The 14,603-nt window shown below is 45.9% G+C and overlaps 1 protein-coding gene across 1 annotated transcript; it reads left to right on the forward strand.

Moving 5' to 3' along the window:
• Positions 1-1,043: 1,043 nt before the first annotated feature.
• Positions 1,044-4,119, forward strand: LOC125551054 (protein SMAX1-LIKE 3-like). Its single transcript, XM_048714205.1, has 3 exons — positions 1,044-2,371; positions 2,498-2,696; positions 2,811-4,119. The coding sequence occupies exons 1-3, from the start codon at positions 1,053-1,055 to the stop codon at positions 3,951-3,953; spliced, it is 2,661 nt and encodes an 886-aa protein (XP_048570162.1). The 5' UTR covers positions 1,044-1,052; the 3' UTR covers positions 3,954-4,119.
• The last annotated feature ends 10,484 nt before the right edge of the window (positions 4,120-14,603 follow it).

Raw genomic sequence — 14,603 nt, forward strand, 5'->3', positions numbered from 1 at the left:
GCCTCACAAAACTTGGTGACGAAAGTCTGGATGGTGTACCATTGATACGATAACAACCTCACATTGCGATCATGGATGATGTGCATGTTGTAGGGTCCAGTGTAGTTTCGCGCGTGAAACGATTCATGCACTTGTTGTCAGAAGGTCCCCTCTGCTCCTGCTTATGAAGCTCGCGGTTATGTCCAACCACGCATGGCACAACAACTCATCCTCCATGGTAGAGTACCTCGCCATCCTTCATACTCCAAGAAATGACATGGCGTTCGAAAATAAGCTCAATGACATTTGACCGAACACCTACCAGGTGTGGTGACCACCATGGACCTCGTCAGTAGTGGGGTGGAATGTACTTGCCTACGGACGTGTCCTGGGTGGAAGACGGCATCGTACAAGGTGAGCGGGTGTGTCGGTGTTGGTTGCGGAGGTCCGACGATGCCTGTGTGTTGGCTAGAGAGGTATAGCGGCAATGTCGGAGGAGTGCGGATGCGAAACAAGGGGAGGAGAAGGGCCGGATTGGAAGAAAATGGGACCGAAAGGGTTTTTTTGTTGGGCCGGAGATGTTGGGGGTCCTACGTGTCTGTTGTCCGGACTTCGGTAAAGCCTCCAATTTTGTCTTCGTTTTGCGAGAAAAAGTATGACCAGATCGGTCAATGGACCTATACAGGCCCGCATTAAATGACATAACATGTTCGGACAACGCGATTCGGACATATGCGGATGGTTTAAGCGTGGGAGATGCCTAAGCCCCCACATGCTTTGCACATTCCTTAACAGAACTACACGACACCTCCGGCCAATTGCACCCTACGCTGCACCAAAAAGCAGAAGGTCACCACATTTTCCAACGCGCACAAGATATATAGAGAGAGGGGGATGATTACAACGCTAATTAGACATCTTAACACGTATGATAGCACTACAACGAAGGTACAGCGACAATAACCTACAATATCCGTGCTCAACTTTCTGCCACGACACACGATAGTAACTGGACTGGACTGGCACAAGGCTGGTATATATGACCAAAAATTAACACAGACCAACCCCACTCCATGCCACTTACTACTAGTCTAGCTAGCACAAGAAGAGAGAGCGGGCTAGCCACGCCAGGTAGATTCAGCAACGTACGCACGTATACCAGCTTTCTTGCAAAGATGCGTGCCGGCGGCTGCGCGGTGCAGCAGGCTCTGGCGCCGGAGGCGGCGTCCGTGGTGAGGCAGGCGGTCACACTGGCACGGCGGCGCGGCCACGCGCAGGTCACCCCGCTCCACGTCGCCACCGCCATGCTCCTTCCCCCGGCGCCGGCGGGCCTGCTCCGCGCCGCCTGCCTCCGCTCCCACTCCCACCCGCTCCAGTGCAAGGCCCTCGAGCTCTGCTTCAACGTCGCGCTCAACCGCCTCCCCACCTCCGGACCCGCCGCCATGTTCCACGGCGGCGCGCACATGCAACACCATCACCACCACCGCGGCGCCTCCGATGCACCCGCGCTGTCCAACGCGCTCGTCGCCGCGTTCAAGCGCGCGCAGGCGCACCAGCGCCGCGGGGGCGCCGGGGACGGCGTCCAGCAGACGGCCGCGCCGGTGCTCACCGCCAAGGTCGAGCTGGAGCAGCTCATCGTCTCCATCCTCGACGACCCGAGCGTGAGCCGCGTCATGCGCGAGGCCGGATTCTCCAGCTCGCAAGTCAAGGACAACGTCGAGAAGGCCGTCTCCTCGGCGTCGCCGTCGTTGGAACGCGCGGCTAACATGACGACGACGAGCTCTATTAAGGAGTCCAGAGCGAAGTCGGCCGGCGGCGACGACGCCATGCGCGTGCTAGAGTGCATGGCGAGCGGGACGAAGCGGTGCTTGGTCGTCGTCGGCGAGGGCGCGGAGGCGGCCGTGAAGGCCGTGATGGACAAGGTGAGCAAGTCGGAGCTTCACCACCGGCACCACGAGCGCCTCAAGAGCGTCCAGTTCGTGCCGCTCTCCGTCACGTCGTTCCGGCACGCCACGAGGGAGCAGGTGGAAGCCAAGACTGGCGAACTCCGCGCGCTCGTTTGCGAGGCCCGCGCCGCCGGTAAGGGCGTCGCGCTCGTCGTAGAGGACCTCGCCTACGCGGCCGACGCCTGGCACAAGAGAAGAGGCGAGCATGTTCACGGCGGACACTCACAGTACTACTGCCCCGTTGAGCACGCCGTCATGGAGGTGAGTGGCCTGGTATCCGGCGACTCTGGCTCCGGCGGCGGAAGGTTCTGGCTGCTAGGGTTTGCGAGCCGCACGGTGTTCATGAAGTGCAGGGTCGGGCAGCCGTCTTTGGAGGCCGTCTGGGGGATCCACCCCCTCGTCGTGCCAGACGGCGGCAGCCTCGCGTTAAGCCTCAGCTGCACCATGTACGTGCTTAACTACAAGCTCGATCGTGGCTACTTCGAGTCTTCGATCGTTTAACATTGCGTCGATTTTTTTACGAATTATTAAAAGAAAGTTAATTCCTGATTGATTGATTTTCGTTCGTGCAGTGAGGCACAGGCTAGCCAGCAAGCAGGAAGATCGATAACGGGGTGGCCCTTGGTCAACGGCGCGGCCATTACCGGCGAGAGCGAGCTCACTTGGTGCGCCAGGACGCCGTCCCCGGAGCCGAACATACCGTCATGGCTTCGCCGGTACCATGACCCATATCACACCACACCGACGAGCAGCAGTACCAGTCTTCAGCAGGTACGTATATGCACGCACAAAATTAACATGTCACGGGAAATAATTATTTACCAGCATGGCAACGGAATGTTTCCTTGGCTAATTAAGCATCTGCACATTTTTCTGTGCATGAAGTTGCAAGATCTATGGAACCCCGTGCGCAATTGGTCAGCAACGCACCACCATACATCGGAGCTAACCTTGAGCTTCTCATCCCCTACATCACCGGCAGCTTCTTCCCTCTCCGGCTACAACAACAACCCGATGACGATGAGCTCGTCCAAGCCTTGTCATCCCGAGCCGAGGAAACCGTGGCCGCCGTCAAACCAAGGGCACGACGGTCCGGCCACAAGGGCGGAGGCGATTCGTGATCTTCCTCGGTGGCATAATACCGAAATCGCTTTCCCAGAATCCATTACGGTTCAATCCAATTCACCCAATGGTCACGGCGGCGGTACGGCAGATCCGGAGCGGCGGCGCCCGAAGTTCACGGAGCTTACCGCAGAAAACCTCAAGATCATGTGTGGCACGCTCGAGGATTGCGTGCCGTGGCATATTAAGGACATGGCAGCGGGCGTTGCCAGCGCTGTGCTCCAACGCCGGTCCGGCATGGCGAGGCAGCGAGACATGCCGACGCCGAGCTCGACGACGTGGCTGCTCTTCAAAGGGAGCGACCGTGACGGCAAGAAGTCCATGGCTCTGGAGATCGCCAAGCTCGTCTTTGGATCCTACAATGACTTCATCTCCATGTCATCAGCCGGCTGCACCCCGGTTCACTCCAGTTCGAGCTCTGGCGAGCTTTCCGGCAAGAGGCAGAGATCGCCGGACTACGAGCATAGCTGCGCACAAAGGTTTTACGAAGCGATCCGCGAGAACCCTCGCCGGGTGCTGATGATCGACGATGTCGAGCAAATGAACCTTGAATCAGAGATCGGCATCAAGAAAGCGATTGCCAGTGGAAGGGCGAGGGGTTGCAATGGCGTTGAGATCAGTCTCGAGGATGCCATCGTAGTGCTGAGCTGCGAAGCATTCGACTCGAGATCTAGGGCTTCCTCTCCTCGGGTCGTCAAGCAGAAGGTCATATGCGACGAGGAATACAGTGGCGGCGTGGAGAAGGGGGTGATGAAGCCGCCATGTTTTAGCTTGGATTTGAACGAGTTCGCCTCTGGTGATGATGAAGGACATCAGGAGGAAGAGGGATTGGATAGTGACGTGGAGATATGTGATGTTGTGGATGGTGTTTTCTTCTTCCGATTACCGGGAGATTTGTCACATTAGCTTGCTTTTCATCATCTTGTCAACAAATTAATTAACCTAGACCCCAGAACCGTTGGTTTTTCCCATTTGGTATTTTGTTATTTTCCCTAGACTTAAACTTATAAATAGCCATCATCTCATGTACAAGAGGCAAAGCATATGTATATTGGTGTTTGGTCTTTCATTATGGCTCTGGCACTGGTACAATTTTCTCTTTGATGTTGTATCATCTTCTTTCTCAATAAATTCACATGTAGCACTTCTTCATGGTTCGGAGAAGCAAGCGAGCTATTTCTCCTGGTTCTGTCAAAATGTTCCCTACATGCATGTTTATATGAAATCATATATCGACAACAGAATTTGTTTTCTATCGTCTCCTTGATTTTTTTTACGTTATGCCTTTCCACAAAAATAACTCATTTAAATTCCTACCACATCATTTTGTGTGTGGCTCTTGACTAAGATAGTATGTTTGATATCTGTGTGCCTATTCAATGGGTTAATGAAATGATCACTTAATTTTCGTGGTTGTGCCAACATTGAAACATTCCTTATGAATTGAAAAGTCATCCGCTTCTCATGAAACTTGTGTATTGTTTCAAACCAGAACTCACTCTATCATTTCGATCCATTGCTACTTTATTGACGTGATATAAGCTCTAGAGTATGTAAATCGTCCCCCCCCCCCTCCCCCTCCCCCTGCCCCCCCTAATTGCAGCCTTGTGAAACTTTTACGCATTAAGAAAACAAAAATGCTACACCTACAAAAACGTTACGTACGTTTACGTAGCCTTCCAACTAAACTAAACATCACCCCCCCCTCTGATTTTCAGGGGGTGGGCCCCTCACTTCCCTAAACACCAATACCAATACTCCACATTGGTTATTATGTAAACTACGTAGAAATCTTTAAGTAAGTCTAGCATTGCTCTTAAGAAAATATTGGCACATTTGATCCCTTATTAATTATGATTAGGTGACGGATTTTACCCACATCTATTATTTCTCCAAAATGATAAGGTGGTCCCATGTGTCAAGATCACATGGTAGCTGATTAGACATACATTTCAAGTTTGTATTTGCTACTTGCAGGGGGGGGGGGGGGGGGTTGCCCACTACTTTGATTGGGATTTCATGAAATTGGACATAATTTCGGACGCCACTTCGATTGTCTGCCATTTAGCTCTCATGTCATTCTAACAAGTTGATCCATGTTTTCAGTTTGGAAAATAATAATAATATGAGGGTAAAGGGTAGTCGCAATATCACAACTAAGAGTAAAACGTGGCAAGTTATATATGTTAAATGGGATAATCGTTGTCGCAACACACAACTAGGGTGTGGCAAATAAATATTACTCTAAATACTAAATTGACATTTTGATTAAATTTAGGCATCATTTCCACTCTTTAACAAATTAATTGAAGTATTCATTGGGAGTAATTAAACAATGAATCTGGCTAGTTAGTGTTAAGGGTGAAGATAAATACAAATAAAATTAGACATGCATGTAGTGCAGAAAAATAATTTAGCCTATGCATCGTGTTGGACTCGTAAAGCAGTCTTATTATCTCATAATAATTGATGTCTTGCATACGGATGGCGGGATAGGTAATTGTTTAATGTTGACGTGGTCTGTCGAAACATGAATTGCAATCAGCAGCCATATATGCTGCGTTCTGCTCCCCACAAGGTGGAAATATATGTTTAATTTGTTTGGTGCCATGATATTATTCTGGTCTCGTGGAATCATCATGCACCCTTCTTACTGGAGCCACCCTTTTCAAAGCGATGAGGAACCTAATTAGCACACCTTGAATTGTATATATGATCAGGCAATTAATAGATTAGCAAGTGCTTCCCACGACATCGGTCTCACCCAGTTTGACAATCATTTCGCCACAATTATACATGTTACCAAGCCCTAATTTACAACATATGGGTCATATTTGAAAATGATGTGTTTATGAGCTTTTGGTGCTATCATGGAGACCGAATTAGGTAGATATGTTGGGATGCATCACGTAAGGTGAAAAGATGTTTATTCCTGCAAGCAAGTTCTTCAAAAGGGAAAAAGGGTCCTCGTCACCAAAGCATTTACCAAGAATTTTAGCACGCACCAGAACAAATCGTTGTCCAATGCAGATGGAAGTACAATGTGTTGTCTTGGGTGGATGTGCTACATGTGGAAATGTGGTTCCTATAATATTCCTGAACTTTGGTATATATAGGTTTCCCAGTCAATCCATTTTGATCGTAAAATGTAGGAAAAAATCATAGATGGCTGCCGTTACTCCTTATATGATGCACTATTTGTATACTCCTCAAAGTCGATCCTACGTGTGTGTATTAATTTACCGTATGATGCATACGTATCCATTCTATGTGAAAAAAGGTTGGCCCGTGCTTGTCTTAACAGTTCATGTATATGTAGTACTCCCTCCGTTCACAAATATAAGGTGCTCTAATTATTATTTTTCTGAGTTGGGTGTATATAGACACGTTTTTGTGTGTTTGTTCACACATTTTGTTCGTACGTAGTCCATATTAAAATATCTAAAACATCTTATATTTGTGAACAGAGTGAGTACATTCTTACAGTGCATGTAGAGTGTATATATTATTGTATCACTAATGACTTCGGGGTTGTAGAAAGGTGAAGGCACTTTAGAAGGCAAGGAGAGCAATCTTTACTAAGGAGATGACCTAAAGTTGTGTTTGCTTTTAGTGTATGGTGATGCCATTTGAGTAAAAGGATCCTCCTTTTCGTGCTTTAGATTTTCCAAATCCACATTCCTACCCATCTCAAAAGTAGTGGGTGTCAAAAGCTAGCTTAACATGAGGGGAATTTAAAATAAAGTTTAGCTAAAGATAAGCATCCGGCCCTTGGTCATTAGAGACCCTAAAGTTTGGTGCTTTAGAATCCTGGAAAGACTCTCTCTCTCTCTCTCTCTCTCTCTCTAGCCCATCAAATCTCACTACAAAAATTCAAGAAACAAGTGTAAGTAGAGAATGACGCGTGCAACTTTTCATAGTTAAAAACTGACATCCGTTGAAACAAGTGTAAGAGAGATTATATTGCATGCATGTGTGTATCTTTACCAATCTTTCTCACATGCTTATCTATTCTTTCCACAAACTAGCACACGTACTGTTTACATAAATTACTGCGCGTATCGATCCCATGATGCTTTTGTGTTTTTTCACTCTCATTTCCATTTTTTCTTGTCTCAAAAGGTGAGAAGAGCTGGCACTACTTTCTTCTCAAAAGGAGCATCATCTATTGATCTCTCTACATCCATCCTGATCGTACGTGCGTATAATACGATTAAAGACGCGTCCTTGTGATAATTACTCTCGACACCTTACTCTTTTGCATGTAAAGTGCTCGCATTACGGTATTTTTAAACAAATGGAGGTCCATAGATAAACAGTTTCCACGCAAATAAGAATAAGAAGCATAAAATAACGCCACATTAGCACGATATGTTCATGCATGCATACCGTTTCATATTGGGTGGCCAGAAATCGACGTGCACCAATTAAGTGGTGAGTCTCTAAAATGTTCATACATGCATTGTTATATTAGTTGGAATTCATATTAGAGGAAATTCCACAAGACACATAAGATCTGCCTACTACAACAAAAATAAAACACAGTTCTACGGAATTTTAATTAATACTCCGGACTCTAGCAATAATGGCTAACAAAAAACAGAATCATGCAGATTAATCTGTTGACTTGAAATATTACAAGCGGGGCCCACATGTAGACGGCCGAGGAGCAGTGTTAGAGCCAAAAAAAATGTATTAGCAAGGCCACCAGTTGTTAAACATGTTGGGGAGGGTCAAACCAATGGAAAATAGGCTTTTAGTAGCAACTAATAATGACTAATCATATGAAGAAAAGTGCATGTTGGCTCGGGCTCAGGCCCCTCCTGGCCACCCCTATCTCCGCCACTTCGGAGGAGCCCAACATTGGCGCCAAGCTCCTCCCGAGACTGAAGCTAACTTCTTTGAGCGAGATGAGCCAATAGAAACCAACACCGTGGCGAAAATAATTAGTCGTGACGGCGGACGGCCTTGTTAGCAGAAGATTGTGGTGACGGGCTACCGCCTCATTGAGTGGCTTCACCTCATGCTGCTTCTCGCACACACGAAGGTCGGCCATCCAGGGAGCCTCCACATGGTAACCATCAACCGGGAAGCTATGATGTGAGGCAACCACTAGCACCACTACAATGAAAGAGGGCCTACCTTGCCGAATTCGAGTAGGAAGAAGGGATCATGGCAGATGGGAGACTTGTCTGGAGGGGGCAAGGGGTCATAATGCCACATTGCGCGTCGTTGCCCCATCACCTCTGGTTGCCTCTTTCATGAGGGTCACTTAGTATTAGGAACAATCCTCAGAGGTAGTTGCTCCCAAATACTTTCGGCAGCCTCTTGTAAACTAACACATGCGATTTTTTGGGGGAAACCTAACTCACACAATAATATTGTAAAGAAAACTCATTTAGTGTATAAAATGGAACAACCTTTAAGAATTATTTGAGGTGATTATGATAAAAGCCCACTTCTAAGAATTGTAGGCCACAGTCGGGTTTGTAACCAAAACCACCTCTAGCACCTTACTAACCACAAGTGTGTGCATGTCTCTCACCCCCGCCATTGTTATTTCTCCCCCTTCATGCTCTTCTCTACCCAAACTGCGGCGCCCAAACCCTAGGAGCACCGCTGCTACCACCTCTACTTCCATGGCCAGTAGTGCCATCACCGTCTCTAGATCTAAGAGCTCTTCATCGCTAAGAATAATCCCTCGTCGCCACCACGAGCAATGTGGTCATTGTCATCTTCGACGAGCGTAGAAACCAAGCCATCTAGCCATCCCCGTCAATCCAAGGTACCCCACCACTGAAGCGGTATAGTGCACTGGCATCGCACAATTTGCCGAATTGGGTGTGCGACGGATGCTATGCCAAGCCCCGCCATCCATCGACCCGATGTGGTTGCTACTGCCACAACAATGAGGTGCTCATTGAGGTTGGCTGACAGATCCTAGGATGAGAATGTCGTGACCAGTGTCCTCCATAGGCATGATCCATTGAGGCGTCCGTTGATGTGGTTGTCATCTGTTCCCGCTCGGTCCTGGGAGAAGAAGGCCATCGATGACCCCATCACCACACATGGCGAGCTCATGCATGGTACCGGCTTTTGTGCCTATGAATATGTTTAATTAGAGTTAGTTGATTGGTAGTAATGCTTATGCTAATTTTGTAACATATTTGTTGTGGGGTTAGGTAATTAAGTTTACTTTGAGGTTAATTAGGTGCATACGTTAATTTAATTGTAGGTATGCCTACAGATACATTTAAATAATGTAGCTGTTAATAATGATGGTCATCTGGATCCCAAACTTGGTAAAACTGGTACATGTTCATGTATCCTAAACTTCACCATGTATATGTTCGTTTACTTACACTGGTACGTGTCGGTGTTATACAAACGGTTTTAACCCCTTTCCGCGACGGCGTTCGGAACCGTCACCTAGTGAGTGACTGCAATAGGTGGGTCCTTCCCACACGACCCAGAAACCGTTGGGGGTATGCCCTCCTGGCACACACGCTCGGCAAAGTGAGGTCGTGTGCGACCGGCGAGCGACCAAATACGGTTATACATATAGTAGTTCTAAAAAATACAATTATACAGGCGAAATCATTTTTGGTCATAAGTACATCCCACACAGCCAGTCCTCGCTAAACGTTTTCGTTCGTATATACATCTCACGCAGTCACTCCAAGAAAACCGTTTGCGCAAGGTGGCGTAACGCAAACATTTTTCAAGAGAATGCCATGTGTGATTGTTCATTGATCCAATACGGTTTATTCCTAGAAACTGTGTGCGTTGCCTGAGGTCATCGCCCACAGTGTTTTCTCAATAACCGCTTGCAATAGGAAAACCCAATTAGCAGTCTAATTGGCCAATTAGCAGGCTAATTGCCCTATTATTAATAATCCATTTACTAATCTGGTTGACATTCATATTAAGCACATAATATATTTCATTTCCATATTAAGGAAGAAGGATTTCATAATTGAAATACATCCGAGTATACAAAATGATATAGTTTCAGCACTCAGCTACCCCATTACACAACTACACCAGCACCAAGTTTCACATGCAACATCTAGAACCTTTTGAAATTAACATCATAGACGGTACATAGACAGATGCATCTCATCTGGAAAACTGCTGAAGCGGAAGGAGAATATTGAGCCTTCATTCATGTTGAAGGTCTTTGCAACTTTAGGCCAGTACCTATGGATGATTGACCGTCCATCCTTTGACCTCTTCAGGAACACTTCAATATTGAACCGTGGGTGTTGTATGAAAATTTTCCTCGCCTCCCGATCAAAGAGGTGGTTTGAGAGGTAGTCATCAGTGGACTGCTTTAATTTGGAAAGGCTGAAAACAAGGATGTGCATAAGTATCATCTCTATATTGAAAATGAAGCAAAGAAATAAAAAAAGGCAAGGTATAATAGTTAGTACCATCTTGTAAACCTCAGTACTTCCCATTGTTTCTCTGCAACACATATAAGGTAGTTAGTTATCAGGTTAAGTAAGATTTCACATGCTATTAGTAAAATATGTTGATGATAAATAAGCACATTGTAGATTCATCAGATTAATTCAAGCCACATGGAAAACCCATTTATCCAAACCAAGCATGATTAAGAACTAGAAAATATAGCAATTGTATATATTTATCATGTATTAACTGCAACCAAATTTGGTTTATTCCTCACATGGTATACAATAACAAAATGCAGCCACAACAATTGAACATCGCATTGCAGAATTGAACCAAGCAGTTAACTAAACACCACAACAAATGAACCAAACATTAACTGAGCACCACATTGCACATTATAACATACTTCTAATAGAAGATCAGACAGTTAACCAAATCAAGCATGATTAAGAACTAGGAAATATAATACTTGTATATGTTTCTCATGTATTAAGTACAACCAAATTCGATTTATTCCTCACATGGTATACAATAACAGAATGCGGCCACAACAATTGAACATCGCATTGCAGAATTGAACCAAGCAGTTAACTAAACACCACAACAAATGAACCAAACGTTAACTGAGCACCACATTGCACAATATAACATACTCGTAATAGAATAACCAAACCAAGCATGTTTAACAACTTGGAAATATAGCAATTGTATTTGTTTCTCATATATTTAGTACAGCCAAATTCGATTTATTGCTCACATGGTATACAATAACAGAATGCACCCACAACAATTGAACACCGCATTGCAGAATTGAACCAACCAGTTAACTAAACACCACAATAAATGAACCAAACATTAACTGAGCACCACATTGCACAATATAACATACTCCTAATAGAAGATCGGACAGTTAACCAAACCAAGCATGCTTGACAACTTGGAAAATTGCACCCTGAAGAATTGAACATCACATTTGCAGAATTGAACCAAATAGTTAACTGAACACCATATTGCACGACATATAGAACATATACTCTAGAGCAGAAGATTGCATGGTAAAAGTAGATAGCATAATCCACTAGAATTTGTTAAGGAAATGCAGTAGCTAGAAAACTGAACATGGGTCCTTATAGTGAGCTAATAAGACAAGCTACTCCTCATTGTCGGAGATATCAATGACGATTGGCTCTTTGGACATGGAAGAGGGCGAGGCCTCCGCATCGTGGGTGCCCTCATCGTAGTGGTGAGTGATACGTCCATTTTGCATCATGCTTTTATATCGATATTTATTGCATTCTGGGCTCTTATTACACAATATTTCACAATATTTATGATGTTTCTCTCTTATTTTATAAGGTTTACATGAAGAGGGAGAATGCCGGCAGCTGGAATTTTGGGCTGGAAAAGCAGCAAATATTAGAGACCTATTCTGCACAACTCCAAAAGTCCTGAAACTCCACGAAAGTCAGTTTTGGAATATATAAAAAAATATTGGGCGAAGAAAGCACCAGAGGGGGGCCACCCACCATCCACGAGGGTGGGGGCACACCCTACCCCCATGGGCACGCCCCCTGCCTCGTGGCCCCCTGGCAGGCCTCCGGTGCCCATCTTTTGCTATATGAAGTCTTTCTCCCTGCAAAAAATAGAGAGGAAGCTTTCGGGACGAAGCACTGCCGTCTCGAGGCGAACCTTGGCGGAACCAATCTATGGCTCCGGCGGAGCTGTTCTGTGGGGGAAACATCCCTCTGGGAGGGGGAAATCATCACCATCGTCATCACCATCGATCCTGTCATCGGGAGGGGGTCAATCTCCATCAACATCTTCACCAGCACCATCTCCTCTCAAACCCTAGCTCATCTCTTGTATCCGATCTTTGTCTCAAAACCTCAGATTGGTACCTGTGGGTTGCTAGTAGTGTTGATTACTCCTTGTAGTTGATGCTAGTTGGTTTATTCGGTGAAAGATCATATGTTCAGATCCTTTATGCATATTAATACCCCTCTGATTGTGAACATGAATATTACTTGTGAGTACTTATGTTTGTTCCCGAGGACATGGGAGAAGTCTTGCTATAAGTAGTCATGTGAATTTGGTATTCGTTCGATATTTTGATGAGATGTATGTTGTCTCTCCTCTAGTGGTGTCATGTGAACGTCGACTACATGACACTTCACCATTGTTTGGGCCTAGGGGAAGGCATTGGGAAGTAATAAGTAGATGATGGGTTGCTAGAGTGATAGAAGCTTAAACCCTAGTTTATGCGTTGCTTTGTAAGGGGCTGATTTGGATCCACATGTTTCATGCTATGGTTAGGTTTACCTTAATACTTCTTTTGTAGTTGCGGATGCTTGCAAGAGGGGTTAATCATAAGTGGGATGCTTGTCCAAGGAAGAGCAGTACCCAAGCACCGGTCCACCCACATATCAAATTATCAAAGTAACGAACGTGAATCATATGAGCATGATGAAAACTAGCTTGACGATAATTCCCATGTGTCCTCGGGAGCGTTTTCCTTTATATAAGAGTTTGTCCAGGCTTGTCCTTTGCTACAAAAAGGATTGGCCCACCTTGCTGCACCTTGTATACTTTTGTTACTTGTTACCCGTTACAAATTACCTTATCACAAAACTATCTGTTACCGATAATTTTAGTGCTTGCAGAGAATACCTTACTGAAAACTGCTTATCATTTCATTCTGCTCCTCGTTGGGTTCGACACTCTTACTTATAGAAAGGACTACGATAGATCCCCTATACTTGTGGGTCATTAGTGAGTTGCATGAGTCGCTCCAGGCACCAACCTGCTGGCTCTTAAGATGAGGTAAGCACATGCATGCTGAGAAAACACCTCGTAATATTTGTCGAAGGCACCGACGTTGGCCTTGAGAAAATGCCACGAACTGTCGTTTAAAGCAGCCAATCGCGTCGCGGCATCAGCGTGCGAGGTGTCGATGGTGGACTCGACGGCGAGGTGCTCCTCCAAGATCTGGGGGTCGGCACGAATGGCAGCCATCGTGACCTCATCCGTGCGTGCGGCCATGATTTGCTTCTCCGTTGCCAAATGCTCCTTGAGATCCTGGAAATACTACGTGCAACATGGCTTAGGGCGGCACTTATTTGGTGGAGGGGTCGGTGATATGGGTGAAAGGTGTCGCGCTCGCGCCGGCGGTCAGGGCATGTGGGATGTCGAAGGAGGAGGAGGATGGGGGTCGGGTGTGGATTACCTGCCTGGATAGACGAGGCCGAGCAGCGTGAAGGAGGGTCGCCGGCGAGGAGGCGGCGCTGCAAGCAAGGAGTGAAGCTTTCAACTTGGAAAGGAAGGTGAAAACAGGAGAAATGTGGCTTTTGGTAAGGGGGAGGGGTAGGGAGGTAGATATTTTTGCGGAAGCCGAAAATTTGGAATCGCTTGAGCGAAAAAACTAGCGCGCAAAGTGTCATCAGACACGGTCCTTTATTTAGAGCGGGCTGTGGACTATAGCCGTCGCACCTTCTTGCGTAAGCCGTATGTGTACTATACTCTGACGGTGCTCCAAGATATTTTGTGCTGCATCTCACACGGTTGGTTATAATAAATTGTGTGGGATCTACTTGATTTTTCGTTTGATTTGAATTCCATAATGGGGTCACAATAGCAACGAGCGGTGTTTGAATTGCTAGACCTTTTATGTGCAGTGAACATGCAACTATATGTGTGTCGTAAAATAATTGGAATTATTCAAGGTTCGTTTGGACATTTTATACATTAAATTGGTTTTGTAGCCATTTCAGGTGCACAATTCAAAATTAAACTACATGCACATGCTCCGGTGCACCAACATGGGTTGTAAAATCATATATGTGTCCATGGGTTTATGCTTATGTCCCATGCAAGAAATGGGGATGAATTTCGAACACCACTGCGCCGTGGCTCTCCGGCAAATGTTGACGTACTTGCTTTTTTAATTCTAGTAAATTGAAAAGTCGTCCGAAATTTCATGAAACTTGGCATGCTATCATGGAGCGGCATCAAACATGTCGTGGTAATTTTTTTGTCCTATTTGGGGTAGGTTTGGGTATAAGCTTCTCATAAACCAGAGCTTCTCACAACAAGCGTGATGGTTTCGGTAGGGAACATTTCACCTTTCTAGACGAAACGATATCC

The sequence above is a fragment of the Triticum urartu genome, chromosome 4 (genome assembly GCF_003073215.2).
Source record: "Triticum urartu cultivar G1812 chromosome 4, Tu2.1, whole genome shotgun sequence".
NCBI lineage: Eukaryota > Viridiplantae > Streptophyta > Magnoliopsida > Poales > Poaceae > Triticum > Triticum urartu.

Coding starts and splice junctions, on each gene's coding strand:
- LOC125551054 (XM_048714205.1), top strand. CDS start 1,053: ATGCCACTTACTACTAGTCTAGCTAGCACAAGAAGAGAGAGCGGGCTA. Junction 2,372..2,497: donor TTAAGCCTCAGCTGCACCAT/GTACGTGCTTAA, acceptor TCGTTCGTGCAG/TGAGGCACAGGCTAGCCAGC. Junction 2,697..2,810: donor GCAGTACCAGTCTTCAGCAG/GTACGTATATGC, acceptor CTGTGCATGAAG/TTGCAAGATCTATGGAACCC.